The sequence below is a fragment of the Cheilinus undulatus genome, linkage group 22 (genome assembly GCF_018320785.1).
Source record: "Cheilinus undulatus linkage group 22, ASM1832078v1, whole genome shotgun sequence".
Classification (NCBI taxonomy): domain Eukaryota; kingdom Metazoa; phylum Chordata; class Actinopteri; order Labriformes; family Labridae; genus Cheilinus; species Cheilinus undulatus.
The window spans coordinates 35,989,754-36,010,822 of record NC_054886.1 but is presented as its reverse complement, the minus strand read 5'-3'; the positions used below and the strand labels follow the sequence as shown (position 1 = coordinate 36,010,822).

The window sequence follows — 21,069 nt, the reverse complement described above, 5'->3', positions numbered from 1 at the left end:
GCTTGTTTCTACAGGTGTGTTGATGACTGTTGTCAGCCGAATAAACCCAGGCCTGTTTGTCATTAACATGCATCCAGATGAAGACCAGACCACCTCTGTGTCAGTCTCAGATCAGACATCAGATGGTTCTCAGTACACACTGAGGTGTGAAGGATCAAGGATCAACACCTGTATCTGACAGCTCTACAACAGAACCAGATCCATGTTTTGGTCCTTCTTTTCTCTCCCTTCTTACATCTCCTCTTCTTCTGTGTCTCAAACGTGCTGGCTCTGGAAGGCAGGAGGTTGGAGGTCAGATACTGCCATGGCTAAAGTAGTTCCAGTAGTTCCAGTAGTCACCTCCACCAACTCCAGGTTAACTCTGCCCCAAATTATTCTACAAGACATGGAGGAGGAGCCAGGCCAAGACAGCAACGAGGACGGGTAAGTCCTCACTAAAGAGACTCAGACTGGAGTTTGATTCAGTTAAAAATGGACAAGATCTCACAGGATATTTGTATGATTGATATGAGATCATCATCTAAGGGCCAGATGACCCTAAACCAGACCTAGAGCTTAACCTAACCCAACCTAGCCTTATCTAACCCAGCCTAACCCAACCTAACCATACCTAACCTAACACAACCTTACCTAACCCAACCTAACCTAACCCAACCTTACCTGGCCCAGCCTAACCTAACCCAACCTAACCTAACCCAGCCTAACCTAACCTAGCCTAACCTAACCTAACCTAACCTAACCTAACCTAACCTAACCTAACCCAACCTAACCTAACCCAACCTAACCTAACCCAACCTTACCTGGCCCAGCCTAACCTAACCCAACATAACCTAACCCAGCCTAACCTAACCTAACCTAACCTAACCTAACCCAACCTAACCTAACCCAACCTAACCTAACCCAACCTTACCTGGCCCAGCCTAACCTAACCCAACATAACCTAACCTAGCCTAACCTAACCTAACCTAACCTAACCTAACCTAACCCAGCCTAACCAAACCTAGCCTAACCTAACCCAACCCAACCCAACCTAACCTAACCTAACCTAACCTAACCTAACCTAACCCAACCTTACCTGGCCCAGCCTAACCTAACCCAACCTAACCTAACCCAGCCTAACCTAACCTAACCTAGCCTAACCTAACCTAACCTAACCCAACCTAACCCAGCCTAACCTAACCCAACCCAACCTAACCTAACCTTACCTGGCCCAGCCTAACCCAACCCAACCCTTACCTAACCTAACCCAACCTAACCTAACCTAACCTAACCTAACCCAACCCAACCCAACCCAACCCAACCCAACCCAACCTAACCTAACCTGACCCAACCTTACCTGGCCCAGCCTAACCTAACCCAACCTAACTCAACCTAACCTAACCTAACCTAACCAAACCTAACCTAACCCAACCTTACCTGGCCCAGCCTAACCCAACCCAACCTAACCTAACCCAACCTAACCTAACCCAACCTTACCTGGCCCAGCCTAACCCAACCCAACCTAACCTAACCCAACCTTACCTGGCCCAGCCTAACCCAACCCAACCTAACCTAACCCACCCTTACCTGGCCCAGCCTAACCTAACCAAACCTAACCTAACCTAACCTAACCTAACCTGGCCCAACCTAGCCTAATTAAACCCAACCTAACCCAACCTTACCTGGCTCAACGTAGCCTAATCTAACCCAACCTAACCCAATTTTACCTGGCCCAACCTTGCTTAATCAAACCCCACCTATCCTAACCCAATCTTACCTGGCCCAACCTAGCCTTATCTAACCCAACCAAACCCAACCTTACCTGGCCCAACCTTGCCTAGTCAAACCCAACCCAACCCGACCCGACCCGACCCGACCTAACCTAACCTAACCTAACCTAACCTAACCCAACCTAACCTACTCCAACCTTACTTGGCCCAGCCTAACCTAACCCAGCCTTACCTGGCCCAACCTAGCCTTATCTAACCCAACCTAACCCAACCTTACCTTGCCCAACCTAGCCTAATTAAACCCAACCTTACCTGGCCCAGCCTAACCTAACCTTACCTGGCCCAACCTAGCCTAATTAAACCCAACCTTACCTGGCCCAGCCTAACCTAACCTTACCTGGCCCAACCTCACCTAACCCAACCTAACCTAACCCAACCTTACTTGGCCAAACCTAACCTAACCTAACTTAACCTGGCCAAACCTATCCTAACCCATCCTTACCTGATCCCAGCCTAACCTAACCAAACCTAACCTAACCTAACCTAACCTAACCTGGCCCAACCTAGCCTAATTAAACCCAACCTAACCCAACCTTACCTGGCTCAACGTAGCCTAATCTAACCCTAACCTAACCTAACCTAACCTAACCTAACCTAACCTAACCTAACCCAACCTAACCTACTCCAACCTTACTTGGCCCAGCCTAACCTAACCCAGCCTAACCTAACCCAGCCTAACCTAACCCAACCCAACCCAACCCAACCTAACCTAACCTAACCTAACCCAACCTTACCTGGCCCAGCCTAACCTAACCCAACCTAACCTAACCCAGCCTAACCCAGCCCAGCCTAACCTAACCCATCCTTACCTGGCCCAGCCTAACCTAACCAAACCTAACCTAACCTAACCAAACCTAACCTAACCTAACCTAACCTAACCTATCCTAACCCAGCCTTACCTGGCCCAACCTAGCCTTATCTAACCCAACCTAACCCAACCTTACCTTGCCCAATCTAGCCTAATTAAACCCAACCTTACCTGGCCCAGCCTAATCTAACCTTACCTGGCCCAACCCAACCTAACCCAACCTAACCTACCACAACCAAACCCAACCTAGCCAAACCCGACCTAATCTGGCCCAACCTTAACAAGCCCAACCTTACCTGGCCTAACCAGACCAGACCAGACCTCACCTCACCAGACTGGTCTCTGGGTGATCCACATTCTAGTGAGATTCTTAGCTAGCCAAGGTTGGCTGTATTTAGGGGTCTTGGTCCAGGTTTTTGGCCCCTCAGAGATGTCTGAATCCTGGGGGCGGAGCAATGGTCACTGAGATCTCTAAAGGTTCCCAGAGAAGGGAGGAGGGTCTGGACTGGTCTGTTAACCTCATTAATGATTTAAAGTCAGCACTGACGGTCTACTCGGCCTGTTTTCCTTCCTCTGTTTCAGAGTCCCTCAGAGAGACGAGGCGGGAGTTCTGTTCAACATCAATAACAGCAACAACAACGAAGAAGAGTAAGGCGGAGACACACAGACACAAACGCCATCAACGGTTAACGTGAAGTCAGAGTTGATGTGAATGTGTTAGTGGGACTGAAACCTTTGAAATAAACATTAGTCTCAGTGAAATCCTAGATAAAATGTGTCAGCATTGGACCAACTCTCCTGGACCATGATGTAGGCTCCAGCCCAACATCCTCCTTCACCTCTAGTGGCAGGATGTCCCAACTCTGGACTGGAAGGGTGGGGGGGAACAAAGAGAATCAAAATCATCAACAAGATTTAAAAAACCCAACAACAATGTAATTTTATATTGTATATCGTACTCTTTTTACAGTGCTAGTCTGTTTTATCTGTTTCCTGTCATCCAGGGAGGAGAAGAAGAAAAAGAGGAAAGAAAAGAAAGAAAGAAAAGAGATGAAAGAGTAAGTCTCCTCAGTCACTTTTAGTGAGCTGATAAAACTCCTGAAGTGTACAAACCCGATTCCAAAAAAGTTGGGATGCTGTGTAAAAAATAAAAACAAAAATCAATGAGTGTCAAATCTAATAAAGCCAAATTCATTCACAATAGAACAGAAACAAAAAAATCAGATTTTTAAACTGAAACTGTATCACAAAAAACATGAGCTTATTTTAAGTTTGATGGCAGCAACACAAGCATTTGTGTTTGTTACAGTCTTTATTTTATTTTCGTTGCCTCGGTCCAGTTTAAATGCATTTGATTCATCTGACCACAGAACAGTTTTCCATGTAGCCTCAGTCAATTTGAACCTCCTGAGAGGTTGGAGAGTATTTGTATTTTCTCCCACCTATTTGGGATAAGTAGGGTCTGATAAGTTAAAACATCAGCCTTGTTGTTGAACAGGAATTTCTTGGAAATTTTCCTCTCTAAAAACCCAAACAAATTCCATAAAATTAAAAAAAAATATCAAAAATTTATTGGAAAATCTTAAACACATTTTCCCATGAAAAGTGCCCACATATTTCTTTAGAGAGTCTTTAAATCCTTCAGTGAAACTTCCTCATAAATCCTTAAAATTCCAATAAATATTTCCCCTAAAATTATATGCAAATTACCTAAATATAAAAGTGAATTTCCCCCTGAAATTTTTTTCCAGGAAGAAGAAGCAGGAGAAGAAGGAGAGAAAGGAGAAGAAACAGAAGGAGAAAGAAGAGAAAGAGAAGGAGAAGAAGGCAGCAGAGGAGGTGTACGTTTGGTCTAAAAGGAATCAAATATTCAGGCCTTTGTTTTCATATATAGCCGTTTCATATGATCATTATTTAAATCTGCTCCTCCCACGTGTCCAGGCCTAAGGAGATCACTGTGATCGACCCGGCTGGTAACACCTACTACCATTGGCTGTTCGTCATCACCATCCCTGTCATGTACAACTGGACCCTCATAATAGCCAGGTAACTCCCACACATAGGTGCTCTCTTAGAAGTGTGGGGCGGTAGTGAAGCCTGTTTATTTCCTTTGACATGGTTCCACTTCTGTAAGGACATGCATTTGTTGGAAGAGAAACACTTGACATAGAAAAAGGGAGAGCTTTTACCTTACAAGCCACATAAAAACAGAATGAATCAAGTCAAAACTGTCCTTAATAAACGGCTAGAAATTAGGCAAAAACAATTTAGAGGCTCTAACTCCCATTATACTTAAGAGGCTAAAAGAACCACAAACAGGCCTGAAAACTGTAGGCTCTACCTCCCATACTACTTTGAAATACTAAAGGTACTATAACAGATCTGATAACTGAGGGCTCTACCTCCCATACTACTTTGAAATACTAAAGGTACTATAAAAGATCTGATAACTGAGGGCTCTACCTCCGATACTACTTTGAAATACTAAAGGTACTATAAAAGATCTGATAACTGAGGGCTCTACCTCCCATACTACTTTAGTAGAGTGAAGGTTCTATAACAGATCTGATAACTGAGGGCTCTACCTCCCATACTACTTTAGTAGAGTGAAGGTTCTATAACAGATCTGATAACTGAGGGCTCTACCTCCCACACTACTTTAGTAGAGTGAAGGTACTTTAACAGATCTGATAACTGAGGACTCTACCTCCCATACTACTTTCAAAGACTGGGGGTACTGTAACAGCTCCTATTCTGTTTTTAGAGACTGACAGATCTAATGTCAGACCTGTAGTCTGGTAGTAAAATGTTCTAAGGGGCTGATACAGCACTACAAGCCCTTTATGTGTCCGTGTGTTACAGGGCCTGTTTCGAGGAGCTACAGACAGACTATTTGGTACTCTGGTTCATCGTGGATTTTGTCTCTGACCTCATCTACATTGCTGACATGATCTTCAGAACGAGGACCGGTCTGACAACACACACGTGAAGATTTCACTGAGGCATTAGATCAAAACAATGATCAACGGTTAAAGTTTTCTGTTTGTCTGTACAGGCTACCTGGAGCAGGGCCTGCTGGTGAAGGATGAGCTGAAGCTGCGTGAGCGATACATGCAAAGTTTCCAGTTCAAACTTGACCTGGTTTCCATGATCCCTACAGACATGCTGTACCTGTTCCTGGGCCTCACGTACCCTGAGATCCGGCTCAACAAGCTCCTTCGGTTTAACAGGCAAGGCCGCTCATAAGGGGGGATAAGAGAGAGGGATTCTGGACCCCAGCCAAACTGGGGGCCCATGGAAGTTAAAATCATGGTCTGTAACACAGTTAAACTGTGATAATGATATAAATAAGAACAAATGCTTTTTATTTATTTATGCTGTAGAACAATACAATAGAGGTCCATTCTCTGGGTTTATCAGGGTCCATTCTCTGGGTTTATCAGGGTCCGTTCTCTGGTTTATCAGGGTCCAATCTCTGGGTTCATCAGGGTCCAATCTCTGGGTTTATCAGGGTCCAATCTCTGGGTTTATCAGGGTCCATTCTCTGGGTTTATCAGGGTCCGTTCTTTGGTTTATCAGGGTCCAATCTCTGGGTTTATCAGGGTCCAATCTCTGGGTTCATCAGGGTCCAATCTCTGGGTTTATCAGGATCCAATCTCTGGGTTTATCAGGGTCCAATCTCTGGGTTTATCAGGGTCCATTCTCTGGGTTTATCAGGGTCCATTCTCTGGTTTATCAGGGTCCATTCTCTGGGTTTATCAGGGTCCATTCTCTGGGTTTATCAGGGTCCAATCTCTGGGTTTATCAGGGTCCATTCTCTGGGTTTATCAGGGTCCAATCTCTGGGTTTATCAGGGTCCATTCTCTGGGTTTATCAGGGTCCATTCTCTGGGTTTATCAGGGTCCATTCTCTGGTTTATCAGGGTCCAATCTCTGGGTTTATCAGGGTCCATTCTCTGGGTTTATCAGGGTCCATTCTCTGGGTTTATCAGGGTCCATTCTCTGGGTTTATCAGGGTCCATTCTCTGGGTTTATCAGGGTCCATTCTCTGGTTTATCAGGGTCCATTCTCTGGGTTTATCAGGGTCCATTCTCTGGTTTATCAGGGTCCGTTCTCTGGGTTCATCAGGGTCCAATCTCTGGGTTTATCAGGGTCCAATCTCTGGGTTTATCAGGGTCCAATCTCTGGGTTCATCAGGGTCCAATCTCTGGGTTTATCAGGGTCCAATCTCTGGGTTTATCAGGGTCCAATCTCTGGGTTTATCAGGGTCCGTTCTCTGGGTTTATCAGGGTCCAATCTCTGGGTTCATCAGGGTCCAATCTCTGGGTTTATCAGGGTCCAATCTCTGGGTTTATCAGGGTCCAATCTCTGGGTTTATCAGGGTCCATTCTCTGGGTTTATCAGGGTCCGTTCTCTGGTTTATCAGGGTCCATTCTCTGGGTTTATCAGGGTCCATTCTCTGGTTTATCAGGTCCATTCTCTGGGTTTCTCAGGGTCCATTCTCTGGTTTATCAGGTCCATTCTCTGGGTTTCTCAGGGTCCATTCTCTGGTTTATCAGGTCCATTCTCTGGTTTATCAGGTCCATTCTCTGGGTTTATCAGGTCCATTCTCCGGTTTCTCAGGTCCATTCTCTGGGTTTATCAGGGTCCATTCTCTGGGTTTCTCAGGGTCCATTCTCTGGTTTATCAGGTCCATTCTCTGGGTTTATCAGGGTCCATTCTCTGGTTTATCAGGTCCATTCTCTGGGTTTATCAGGGTCCATTCTCTGGGTTTATCAGGGTCCATTCTCTGGTTTATCAGGGTCCATTCTCTGGGTTTCTCAGGGTCCATTCTCCGGTTTCTCAGGTCCATTCTCTGGTTTATCAGGGTCCATTCTCTGGGTTTATCAGGGTCCATTCTCTGGTTTATCAGGTCCATTCTCCGGTTTCTCAGGTCCATTCTCTGGTTTATCAGGTCCATTCTCTGGTTTATCAGGGTCCATTCTCTGGGTTTATCAGGGTCCATTCTCTGGTTTATCAGGGTCCATTCTCTGGGTTTATCAGGGTCCATTCTCTGGTTTATCAGGTCCATTCTCTGGGTTTAACATGGGTTTATTCCTGGGTTTATCAGGATTCATTCTGAGGAGTCAGATTTGTTTCACATTATTATAATTAGAGATTTTAGAGTTTGGGCCAAGGATAACACCAACGTTCATCGCTGTCTACAGATTTACCAGCATTGAGAAAACAACAGTTTTGACCGTTTCATCCCTAGATTTTCCTGCTTGTGTTTGTTTCAGGATGCAGGAGTTTTTCCAGAGGACTGAGACCAGGACCAACTACCCCAATGCCCTCCGTATCTCCAACCTGGTCATGTACATTGTCATCATCATCCACTGGAACGCCTGCCTCTACTATTCCTTCTCTAAAGCCATCGGTGGGCCTGTGGTTTGATGCTGATGCTGCTCGTTTGAGTAGTTTCTCTATCTGAACCTGTATTTTCCGGTCCCTCCAGGTTTTGGCGCAGACAGGTTCGTTTATCCTGACCCTGCAGATCCAGAGTTTGGTCGTCTGGTGAGGAAGTATGCCTACAGCATGTACTGGTCCACACTGACACTCACCACCATCGGAGAAACTCCACCGCCAGTGGAGAACTCCGAGTACTTCTTTGTGGTCACTGACTTCCTGGTGAGTACGCTGGGAATGAACTTTAACTGGTGCGTTAACATTCTGTCTCACTTGACACTTCTCCTCTGCAGGTGGGCGTGTTGATCTTCGCCACCATCGTTGGTAACGTGGGTTCAATGATCACCAACATGAACGCCGCCAGGGCCGACTTCCAGGCTCGCATTGATGCCATCAAACAGTACATGAGCTTCAGAAAGGTTGGTGTTTTAAAGGTTGAAGGGATGATAGCTTTTTTCTGGATTTCAGCCTAAAAAAGTGGCCAAAAACAATTAGCAAAAAAGCACTGAGAAAGATAAAATGGGTTAAAAGTGGAAAAGAATTGGCATAAATGGGTTTAAAGTGGCAGGAAATTGAACAAAACTGGATTTCAAGTGGCAAACTGGGTTAAATAGGGCAAACATAGTGGAAAAAATGTGTAAAACTTGACAAAATGGGTAAAAAGTGAAAAAATTGGAAAAGTGTGACCAAAATTGCTTGAAGTAGCAAACAAAGGGGGTAAAATGAGGTAAATCGGGATGAAAGAAGCTAAACGTAATGGTCATAACACAGAAATGTTTCCACATGAAAATCAGATTATTATTTTTTTTTAACCAAAGACCTATATGTCATGAATATTTATGCTGCTCACATGCAAAAAATATTTAAGCATTTATTTTGCTACCATTGAAGGCTCATTCCACTGTAAATATCAATGTTTACAGAAAACTAAAAATAGAAGGACATTTAAAAAGAAAGGTTCAGATGAATATCACCATATTAATGTTTAAATGAATGAAAAGGAAAAATGTATATCTGCCCCTCCAGGTGACAAAGGACCTGGAGAAGCGAGTGATCAAGTGGTTTGACTTTCTATGGACCAATAAGAAGGCTGTGGATGAAAGGGAGGTGCTAAAGTACCTGCCTGACAAGCTGAGGGCCGAGATCGCCATCAACGTTCACCTGGACACGCTAAAGAAGGTCGGCACATACGCGGAGATCCTCCGGCTCCAAATACTGATATTAGAGGGAAATATTTACACCAGATATATATGTTTACAGCTGATATAGACTGATATTTACAGCTGATGTAGACTGATATTTACAGCTGATACAGACTGATATTTACAGCTGATACAGACTGATATTTACAGCTGATATAGACTGATATTTACAGCTGATACAGACTGATATTTACAGCTGATACAGACTGATATTTACAGCTGATATAGACTGATATTTACAGCTGATACAGACTGATATTTACAGCTGATACAGACTGATATTTACAGCTGATATAGACTGATATTTACAGCTGATATAGACTGATATTTACAGCTGATACAGACTGATATTTACAGCTGATATAGACTGATATTTACAGCTGATACAGACTGATATTTACAGCTGATACAGACTGATATTTACAGCTGATATAGACTGATATTTACAGCTGATGTAGACTGATATTTACAGCTGATACAGACTGATATTTACAGCTGATACAGACTGATATTTACAGCTGATATAGACTGATATTTACAGCTGATATAGACTGATATTTACAGCTGATATAGACTGATATTTACAGCTGATATAGACTGATATTTACAGCTGATATAGACTGATATTTACAGCTGATGTAGACTGATATTTACAGCTGATATAGACTGATATTTACAGCTGATACAGACTGATATTTACAGCTGATATAGACTGATATTTACAGCTGATATAGACTGATATTTACAGCTGATATAGACTGATATTTACAGCTGATATAGACTGATATTTACAGCTGATGTAGACTGATATTTACAGCTGATATAGACTGATATTTACAGCTGATATAGACTGATATTTACAGCTGATATAGACTGATATTTACAGCTGATATAGACTGATATTTACAGCTGATGTAGACTGATATTTACAGCTGATATAGACTGATATTTACAGCTGATATAGACTGATATTTACAGCTGATATAGACTGATATTTACAGCTGATATAGACTGATATTTACAGCTGATATAGACTGATATTTACAGCTGATATAGACTGATATTTACAGCTGATATAGACTGATATTTACAGCTGATGTAGACTGATATTTACAGCTGATATAGACTGATATTTACAGCTGATATAGACTGATATTTACAGCTGATATAGACTGATATTTACAGCTGATACAGACTGATATTTACAGCTGATATAGACTGATATTTACAGCTGATGTAGACTGATATTTACAGCTGATATAGACTGATATTTACAGCTGATATAGACTGATATTTACAGCTGATGTAGACTGATATTTACAGCTGATATAGACTGATATTTACAGCTGATATAGACTGATATTTACAGCTGATATAGACTGATATTTACAGCTGATATAGACTGATATTTACAGCTGATGTAGACTGATATTTACAGCTGATGTAGACTGATATTTACAGCTGATATAGACTGATATTTACAGCTGATGTAGACTGATATTTACAGCTGATATAGACTGATATTTACAGCTGATATAGACTGATATTTACAGCTGATATAGACTGATATTTACAGCTGATATAGACTGATATTTACAGCTGATACAGACTGATATTTACAGCTGATATAGACTGATATTTACAGCTGATATAGACTGATATTTACAGCTGATATAGACTGATATTTACAGCTGATATAGACTGATATTTACAGCTGATGTAGACTGATATTTACAGCTGATATAGACTGATATTTACAATTGATATAGACTGATATTTACAGCTGATGTAGACTGATATTTACAGCTGATATAGACTGATATTTACAGCTGATATAGACTGATATTTACAGCTGATATAGACTGATATTTACAGCTGATATAGACTGATATTTACAGCTGATGTAGACTGATATTTACAGCTGATATAGACTGATATTTACAGCTGATATAGACTGATATTTACAGCTGATATAGACTAATATTTACAGCTGATATAGACTGATATTTACAGCTGATATAGACTGATATTTACAGCTGATATAGACTGATATTTACAGCTGATGTAGACTGATATTTACAGCTGATATAGACTGATATTTACAGCTGATACAGACTGATATTTACAGCTGATAAAGTCTGTTATCTACTGCTGACCTTCCCCTGATTTCTGCTGGTTTTACCTCCTGCTTCTCCTCGTTCTGGTCCTGTAGGTTCGTATCTTTGCTGACTGCGAGGCCGGCCTGCTGGTGGAGCTGGTGCTGAAGCTGCAGCCTCAGGTGTACAGTCCAGGTGACTACATCTGTAAGAAGGGTGACATCGGCAGAGAGATGTACATCATCAAGGAGGGGAAACTGGCTGTGGTTGCTGACGATGGAATCAAGCAGTTTGTCGTTCTGAGTGATGGGAGTTACTTTGGAGAAATTAGCATCCTGGCTATCAAAGGTAGGCTAAATATAGTGCTGGAAAACATAATAACATGGATCACTACAGTTTACAGCTGTATTCATCTTTTTTCTAACAGGCAGTAAGGCAGGAAACAGGAGGACGGCCAACATCAGGAGCATCGGCTACTCTGACCTCTTCTGTCTCTCCAAAGACGACCTGATGGAGGCGCTAACAGAGTACCCTGATGCTAAAGCTTTGCTGGAGGAGAAAGGGAGGCAGATTCTGATGAAGGACGGTCTTCTGGACCTGGAGGTACAGTCACATGGTGGGAAAACAAATACAAAGGGTTGTTTAGGTTATGGACTATCACAGATATTCCTTTGTGGAGCTGGAAGACTTGTTCTTATTACTGAACTGTCACAAATAATCAAGATCTCTAAAAAGAGCCAAATTTCTCTGAGCGGGCATGGACAGATTTGAATTAAGCTACCAGGCCTGCCGAGAGCCAGAGAACAGACCCTGATAGACCCAGAGACTGACCCCTGATAGACTCAGAGACTGACCCCTGATAGACTCAGAGACTGACCCCTGATAGACTCAGAGACTGACCCCTGATAGACTCAGAGACTGACCCCTGATAGACCCAGAGACTGACCCCTGATAGACCCAGAGACTGACCCCTGATAGACTCAGAGAATGACCCCTGATAGACTCAGAGACTGACCCCTGATAGACCCAGAGACTGACCCCTGATAGACTCAGAGACTGACCCCTGATAGACTCCGAGACTGACCCTGATAGACTCAGAGACTGACCCTGATCGAACCACAGACTGACCCCTGATAGACTCAGAGACTGACCCCTGATAGACCCAGAGACTGACCCCTGATAGACCCAGAGACTGACCCCTGATAGACCCAGAGACTGACCCCTGATAGACTCAGAGAATGACCCCTGATAGACTCAGAGACTGACCCCTGATAGACCCAGAGACTGACCCCTGATAGACCCAGAGACTGACCCCTGATAGACTCAGAGACTGACCCCTGATAGACTCAGAGACTGACCCCTGATAGACTCAGAGAATGACCCCTGAAAACTCAGAGACTGACCCCTGATAGACCCAGAGACTGACCCCTGATAGACCCAGAGACTGACCCCTGATAGACCCAGAGACTGACCCCTGATAGACTCAGAGAATGACCCCTGATAGACTCAGAGACTGACCCCTGATAGACCCAGAGACTGACCCCTGATAGACCCAGAGACTGACCCCTGATAGACCCAGAGACTGACCCCTGATAGACCCAGAGACTGACCCCTGATAGACCCAGAGACTGACCCCTGATAGACCCAGAGACTGACCCCTGATAGACCCAGAGACTGACCCCTGATAGACCCAAAGACTGACCCTGATAGACCCAGAGACTGACCCCTGATAGACCCAGAGAATGGACCCCAGAAAGCTGTCCCATCTCTAGTCCAGATGAAGCTCTACCAGACTCTCTCTGACTGTAGTCAGTTTTTCAGTTTACATTGATCTTTGCCACAACAATCATTCAGGACTCCCATTTGTTTTCTGATTGTCCAGTGGGATATAAATTCATTTTAATGCATTGTATAAACAGGATCAAAGGGGCTGATTTAAGGATTTAAGCTCATTACTGCTCTCTTCCTCTAGGTGGCAGCACAGGGCCCCGACCCCAAAGAGATGGAGGAGAAAGTGGAGCGGATGACCAGCACGCTGGACGCCCTGCAGACCCGTTACGCCCGGCTGCTGGCTGAACACGAGGCCACTCACAGCAAATTAAAACACAGAGTGGTCCGGCTGGAGAAGAAGCTGGTACCGTAGAGTGAAGCTCCGCCCCCCTCTCAGTCCTGAGAGGCCGCCAGCTAAAGAGGAGGAGAGGAAGTAGGAGGGCGGAGGGTGGAAGTTTGACTTTAGAGTGCAGACAGGTTGGAGGACCTTCCTGTTGACAGTCTGAGTTTTAAATGATGACAGTGTTGAGTTCATAAATGTCAGTCTCATTCATGTTTATCTGTAGATCTAGCTCCTCAGTCTGACTTCTGGATGAAAACCATTTTTAGGAATGCACCATTTTAAATTGCTGCTGATAAGTAATCGACCAATATTGGTTATGAATACAAGCAGAAATTGTTACATTTGCTACAACTAATTCTTAACTATTGAGGCAAACATTTGCCAATGCAGATTTCATGCAGATAATATGGTGCATTCCTAAAAAATATTGCTCTTCCAGATTACATTTTATCATTTTCTGGCAATGTGTAAATATTGTAAAAGCTTCCAAGCAAAAAGCAATGACCAGAGATAAATATAGAAATAATGGCGAGCATCCTTTCTGTACAGTCATTAAATGGTTAAATGTCTCAGTTCCACCATCTGATCTGTTGTTTATGATTTATTGTGAATGAAATATGGGTTTATAAGATTTAACAATCACTGACTCCTGTTTTTATTTACATTTTACACAGCCACCAACTTTTATGAGTGATTTCAGTTCAAGAATTTATTTTGTGGATCTCTGAGAGTCGTTTTTATTTTCATTCACTGGGTGAGAGAATGAGTCTGTTTTTGTTTTATTGCCTTATTCAGCCTCATGTCTCATATATATGTGTGCATGTGTGTGTGTGTATATATATATATACGTATATATACAGAACTGTTACAAATACCACTGAAACTTCATGAACACTGATGATTTTGAAAAAAAAAAAAAAAACTCATAAGTAATTTTTTTTAAATGTTCATGAGTACAGAAAAAAAATTCCTGATATTTTATTCGTTATTGTTTGATTCACAGAGATGTATACGCGGACGCCTCATTGACTGTGTCTGCCCGCTGCTGCTATACGTCACCGTGTCCGCCATATTGCCAGAGGAAAGGCCGTTCCATAAACAAACACAACTAGGGATGAAGGTACGACGGAGTATTAGGGCCACACAAAGAGAAAAAAAATTTAAAATACATATTTTTTTTATATTACGACAATAAAGTCATAATATTACAAGGATAAATTCGGAATATTATGAGAAAAAAGTTTTAATACAATGAGAAAAAAGTCGTAATATTATGACAGTAAAGTTGTAATATTACAACAATAAAGTCGTAATATTACGAGAAAAAAAGTCGTAAAATTACGACAGTAAAGTCATAGTATTATGACAATAAAGTCAGAATATTATGAAAAAAACTCGTAATATTACAAGAAAAAAGTTGTAATATTATGAGAAAAAAGTCGTAAAATTACGAGAAAAAGTCATAATATTACTAGAATAAAATATTACAAGAAAGACAGTCTGCCGCGGCGCTGCAGATCTACAACAGAGTATTGTCCTGATTCTGATAATAGTTTGATGCTGATGTGCATAAAGAGGAAGTATTTCCTTATTTGTCAAACCGATACTAAAGTATAGCTTCACAACATGCTCAACATTGATCATTTTAACGGAGGTGGCGCACCGGTAGACTTTCTTTCTTATAATATTTTATTCTCATAATATTACAACTTTTTTCTCATAATATTATGACTGTATTCTCGTAAATCACTATTTTCTTTCTTATAATATTACAACTTTATTCTGATAATATTGCTAATTTTTTTCTTATAATATTATGACTTTATTCTCGTAATATTATGAATTTTTTTCTCATTATATTACAAATATTTTCTCATAATATTAAAACTCTATTCTCGTAATATTACATGTTTTTTCTTGTGATATTATGACTTTATTGTTGTAAAATTACAAGTTTTTTCTCATTTAGACTTTATTCTTTATTAAGATTTTTTTTCTCGTAGTTTTATGACTTTATTCTCGTAATAATACAAATTTTCTCGTAATATTATGACTTTATTATCATAATATTACGACTTTATTGTCGTAATATTATTTTTTTTCTCATAATATTAAGACTTTATTCTCGTAAATTACGATTTTATTTCTCATAATTTTATGACTTTATTCTCGTCATAATACAATTTTTTCTCGTAATGTTACGACTTTATTTTATTATTTTATGATTTTATTCTTGTATCGTCAGAAAAAAATCTTTAATCTTTTTTTCTCTTCGTGTGGCCCTAGTACTCCGTCGTATGAAGGGTTTTGTGATTGTTTGAAATGTTTTTCCTCTTGTCAGCCTCACGCAGCACAGGAGTAAAGCATCGTAACCAGAATACCTCTGGCAAGATGGCGGCGGAGTTGACGTACGGCCCACCGGTCACTGAGGCGTCTACGTAGTAATGTCTAAGGTTTGATTATTCACTGGTCAGATTTTGAATGAAACGTCCAGCTGTTGCTCCTGACACGTAGATCCGCCAGTGCGTGTTAAAGCTCTATGGGATTTGTAGTTCTGTAGACACGGGTAAAGCCATACTGCTGTGCCTGCTCTTCGGTTCCCGCGACGACTGCTTAAACTACTAGTACCGGCATCCCCCGCGCGGCTGTGCGCATGACAAGCAGGCGACGGACTCCACTGCTGCAGACTGCTGAGGTATGGTTTACAAAAAAGAGCTTGAATTACTTTTCTCCTCGTCTTTAGAGGTTTAACTTTAATTCGCAGTAGCTCGGGTTGTTGTTTACATTCTTATGACTCTATTTGACCGGATGTGACGTTTGTTTGTTTTTTGTTTTGCTGCTTATTTTAAAGACAGTAGTTAGCTAGTAGCTAGTTAGCCGGTTAGAACAGTATGAAGTGAACTTGGCCGTTCACTGGAGCCAGCTCGGTTTTAACGGCTGTCTGGATTTTCTAGAAGATTCTGTTTGGTTTTATTTGTCATGTAGCATCGCTACGGATTAATGCAGTGTTTGTGTTTGACGTGTAGCTACTGTAGCAGCATACTGAGCTACAACAGCGAGATAAAGAGCTGTTTAAAAAAGTGTGATTTAACACGCTGTAAAGGCTGTCTTCATTGATAAAACCTTCATTCAACCTTCACTTTTACTCAGAGATCACTGAAGAGCAGCTCTCAGAACCATGGACCTTTACAGAGTCGACTGAAAACAGGGGAATCATCCAGACTCTTGGTTCTCAGCTGGTGGGTCAGCACATGGAAAAGTTCATTTCCCTGTGATTTATTTCAAGAAGCTGAGGCCAAACCTCTCCTCATGGTCCTGCTGGGGGGTCATGAAGCCCAGGATCTCTGTAGCAGCCTTCAGCTGGTCTGGATTGTTGAGTCTGGTGTCTCTCTGTCTACTGAAGCAGAGAAATAACTGAAGAGAAATCAGACTTTTCCACAGCGTTCTAACATTTCCAGACCGTGGATTTTAAGTTTTCAGGTGCTGTTGTCTGTAAACGTTAAGATGGAAACGAAAGGAGGCTGAAGACAGATGAACTGTGAATGTTGAGCTCATGTTGTCTGGACTAACGGCCTGTCTCATCGCTCACTTTTACAGTCTGTGGAAGCGGTTACCATGGAGCCGGCCTGGCGACAGGCGGGCAGGGGGCGTGGCCGGAGTCAGGAGGGTCAGGGTGAGCGATCGCGCCCCCCGCAGAAGGAGAGAGAGAAGCCAGGGGGCGCTGGAGGAGCGTGGGGAGGAGGAAGAGGAGGGAGGATGAAGACTGCAGAAACACCCGAGCCTCCTCAAGGTGAGGACGGACTTATCGTAACCATGGAAACCACACAAAGGTGACGTATTCCTATTTATTTGCCCTCCTCTCTTCCTGTGATTGACAGCAGCGTCTGTCCAGTCAAAGTTTGAGGAGATAAGGAAGTCCAACCAGGCTGCTGCTCAGCGATTGGTGGAGAGCCACTTCAGCTCCTCCTCCGATGAAGACGACGACGATGAAGATGTAGCTGCTGGCCATCAGGACGGGAAGAGAGGGAAGATCCTGGAGTCGACCTTTACAACCTACGCCAACCAGACTGGTGAGCCTGGTGTTACCATGGTAACAGCTAGTAACCTAGTCTCTGCATTGGTCTGGGCTTCTAGGGATGTGCAGATATTTTTAAAAATCATGATTAAAAACATCAAATACAGCAGAATAGGGGCACTCTAAGAGTTAAACAATAAAGGGGACCTGTTATTAAAAAAACTAAGATTACAGAGTTTTATATTTACAAGAAATCAAACTCAGATTTTACAAAGTGAAAATAAAATGAAAAAAAAAACCCAAAACAAAACAAGTTTTTACAGTCGAAACTTTACGAGGAGGCAAACTGAGAACAGTGGATGATAGACTCAGTTTACAGAGAAGTTCAGATGATGGTGATGATGAAGATGATGATGATGATTCTGGGCTCGCTGTAAGTTTCATTTGATTAGATCTTAACTGCTAGGACAAAGAAAACGGCTGTATCTGATCTAAATTTTCCTCCATGAATCCAGCTTTTTTGGACTCCAGAAACACAGAAATTTACAACTTTAAAGTTTAGATTTTTTGATTTTCCCTTAAATTTACAACTTAAAAGTTTATATATTTTGGCACGCCGGTGGTCGAGTGGTTGGGGCGTGCACCATGTGCGCGGGCCACCCGGGTTCAAATCCGGCCCGTGGCACTATTTCCTGCATGTCTCTCCCTGCTCGCTTCCCTGTTTCCAACTCTATCCACTGTCCAATGGAATAAAGGACAAAAGCCAAAAATATATCTTTAAAAAAAAAAAAAATAAAAAGTTATATATTTTTTGATTTTTCCCATAAATTTACAACTTTAAAGTTTAGATTTTTTTATTTTCCCCCTCAAATTTACAACTTTAAATTTAGATTTTTTATTTTTCCCTTAAACTTACAACTTTAAAGTTTAGATTTTTTATTTTTCCCTTAAATTTACAACTTTAAAGTTTAGATTTTTTTATTTTCCCCCTCAAATTTACAACTTCAAATTTAGATTTTTTATTTTTCCGATTAGAAGATTATAAAGATTAGATTTTTTTTCCCTCAATTTACAGCTTTTAAAGTGAAAAGATTGTAATTATTTTTTTGTCTTTAATTATAATGTTTATTCCCGAAAATGTTTGATTTTTTTTCCTCTCAGATGTGCAACGTTTAAAGCCCCTTTCCCCCTAAAATTACAAACTTTAAAGTTTACATTTTTTTTTTCTTTTCAAAATGATAACTTTTATCGTTAAAAATTTGGATTTTTTTCCCCCTAAAATTAAAAACTTTAAAATTTAGAATTTAGTTTTTTTTCTCATCAAATTTATAGCTTTTTAAGTTTGAAGATTTAGAGTTTTTTCTTGAAAATTAACAGATCCTCCTCCTTTGTTAAATTTTTTAAGTGGCCCTAAAACGCCGTTGTAATAATGAATAGTTTGTACATAGATGTTTTGGAAAGTTTAAGTGCCTTTAGGCCTGTGTTGTTGGGATTTTTTGGGGGGCTTAGCTTTTCTTAGACATGAGGAGAGGTTGGGCCTTGAGGAACCACTGGCCCAGAGACAGAGTAGAAAAGAAATAAAGAGGATTTAATACTTTGCTCAACTCTTCCCCCCTCTTCTGGTCTGTGCCTACAGGTGGCGATGTGACCGGTCTGGCGAGGACGGGTCAATACGTCAGTGACCTCTTTCAGTCCGGAGCGCTCACCTGTCTGATCTGTATCGCTTCAGTCAAGAGGACTCAGGAGGTGAGACACCGGTCACGTTCTGGGGTTTTAAACCAAAGCTGTAAACGTTTCTGGGTCTAAATGACGAATGTGGTCAGGACTTTAGATGAACAGGACATCCAAACCTTCCTGGCCCTGTGTGAAAAAGTCAGTCCCCCTTAGCCTAATAACTGGTTGTTCAAGCGTTTAGCACATTTGTCACATTCTGGTGTAAAAATAAGGTGAAGGAAGGTAAATAGTTTTAATGACACCATACATCAGCATCAGCCCACCTCTGTCATCGGTGTTCTCCAATAAAAATGTAAACATTTCACACCACAAATGACCAGCGTTCCCTTCTATTAAAGAAAACAAACATCCATGTCTGCAGGGATTCGTCCTGTAATGTCAGACACGTACAGTGTCAGTATTAAGCCCCGCCCCCTCACCTTCTCTCTCAGGTGTGGAGCTGCTCCAGCTGCTTCTCTCTCTTCCACCTGCCCTGCATTCAGAAATGGGCCAAGGACTCGGCCTTCCTCGTCTCCTCCGTCACCGATGAAGACTTCGGTCAGAAGCAGCATCCCTGGCCTTGGTGAGGAGCGACACACAAAATTTAGATTCATAAATGAAAACGTCAGAGCGGATCCAATCCTGGAATATCAGGAGTCAGACTTTGGCTTGAAGACAAGATAACGGGGATTTAAAGATGTCTGAGCTGCAGGTGTATATGGATGTTCAGAGAGAGATGTTAAAAGACACAAAGATGGCAGAAGTTTTTAATTTATTGTGGTGTTTAGAGGACAAAAAACCCAACATTAATATTTCTTTTTTCCTCTTTAGTCCCAAGTGTCGAGCAGAATATCCGCCCAGTGCTACGCCCAACAGGTACGTTTGATTTACTGCATCAGGAAGCACTCAGGTTTTTCTGTGGGATTACTGCTGTCCTCCAGCAGGGGGCTCCACACAGCCCCAGCAGAGCTGCTGCTGATCTGTGAACATGCTCCACTGGAGCCTCTCTCCATTTAGCTTTAATCGACCAGGAGCAGCTCATTCAGGTACCAGAGAACCCACACGGTAAATCTAGATCCCCAAATATCCAACAGTCCGTCATCAGCTCTGAGAAGAGGACCAGGACTCAGACCCTCCTAATCATTCAGAACTGGTACCCCCCTTTAAACAGACAAGCTCCACCCACTTTGCTTTTATCCCGTGTCCCCTAGCCAATCAAGGCTCAGGTATTTGACCACCTTTTCTGAGGGCAGTGTGCATAAAACGTAGTAACTCTGATGTGTTCAGGTACATGTGCTACTGTGGGAAAGTGCAGGATCCTCCGGCTGACCCCTGGTTGGCTCCTCACTCCTGTGGCTCGGTCTGTCAGAAGGAGCTCAAACCCACCTGTGGACACACCTGCCTGCTGCTCTGTCACCCCGGTAACCACACACACTTTTATTCTGAAGTTTAGAGCCTGCTCCTTTATTTTTTGCATCTCTGATCCTGATGTGTGCTCGGGTTTTTCCAGGTCCCTGCCCTCCGTGTCCAAAGATGGTTTCAGTTTCCTGTCTGTGTGGCAAAGCTAAGCCCCTCCCCCGTCGCTGCAGCAACAAGGTAAACCCTAACCTCGGACTTACACTGGGTCTGTTGTGGTTTGACTGCGTGCCCCGCCCATGATGGAGTGGAGACAGACTGAACACAAACGGGGTCAGCCCGTTTCCGCGTCTCACTCCTGATACGTGGGCTCAGGTGCAGCCCGAGACCCCCAAAATCCAGAGGCCAGAGGCCAGAGTCAAAAATGGGATTAAAGTGTCAAAAATGGTGGGAGAAAATTATACAGATGAAAACTGCTGAAAATGTGACAATATTGGTTTAAAAAAAAAAAAGATGAAAAACTAGAAAATGGGTCATCACACGTCATTGGTTT

At 42.3% G+C, this 21,069-nt stretch overlaps 2 protein-coding genes across 6 annotated transcripts in view; both read left to right on the top strand.

Moving 5' to 3' along the window:
* Nucleotides 1-304: 304 nt before the first annotated feature.
* cnga1b (cyclic nucleotide gated channel subunit alpha 1b) lies at nt 305-13,480 on the top strand. The gene is made up of 14 exons (XM_041779085.1): nt 305-423; nt 3,160-3,225; nt 3,582-3,635; nt 4,329-4,418; nt 4,519-4,623; nt 5,440-5,546; nt 5,633-5,807; nt 7,856-7,992; nt 8,071-8,243; nt 8,315-8,440; nt 9,048-9,200; nt 11,436-11,667; nt 11,747-11,922; nt 13,292-13,480. The coding sequence occupies exons 1-14, from the start codon at nt 305-307 to the stop codon at nt 13,460-13,462; spliced, it is 1,884 nt and encodes a 627-aa protein (XP_041635019.1). The 3' UTR covers nt 13,463-13,480.
* A 2,595-nt stretch (nt 13,481-16,075) lies between these two features.
* nfxl1 (nuclear transcription factor, X-box binding-like 1) overlaps nt 16,076-21,069 on the top strand; it is a 35,162-nt gene continuing 30,168 nt past the window's right edge. Inside the window, exons 1-9 of one of the 5 annotated variants that reach the window (XM_041779293.1) lie at nt 16,097-16,127; nt 16,583-16,912; nt 17,030-17,222; nt 17,311-17,502; nt 19,084-19,193; nt 19,613-19,743; nt 19,992-20,036; nt 20,448-20,581; nt 20,671-20,756. In XM_041779293.1, the coding sequence (XP_041635227.1) occupies nt 17,048-17,222; nt 17,311-17,502; nt 19,084-19,193; nt 19,613-19,743; nt 19,992-20,036; nt 20,448-20,581; nt 20,671-20,756 (873 nt within the window). In that variant the 5' untranslated portion in view covers nt 16,097-16,127; nt 16,583-16,912; nt 17,030-17,047. The other 4 variants (XM_041779291.1, XM_041779290.1, XM_041779294.1 and 1 more) reach the window with 4 other exon arrangements.

Bases quoted from the DNA above. Each gene is read 5' to 3' on its own strand.
- cnga1b (XM_041779085.1), top strand. From the start codon at position 305: ATGGCTAAAGTAGTTCCAGTAGTTCCAGTAGTCACCTCCACCAACTCC. The intron at 5,547-5,632 runs GTCTGACAACAC...TTGTCTGTACAG, and splicing joins GATCTTCAGAACGAGGACCG to GCTACCTGGAGCAGGGCCTG. The intron at 9,201-11,435 runs GTCGGCACATAC...CTGGTCCTGTAG, and splicing joins ACCTGGACACGCTAAAGAAG to GTTCGTATCTTTGCTGACTG.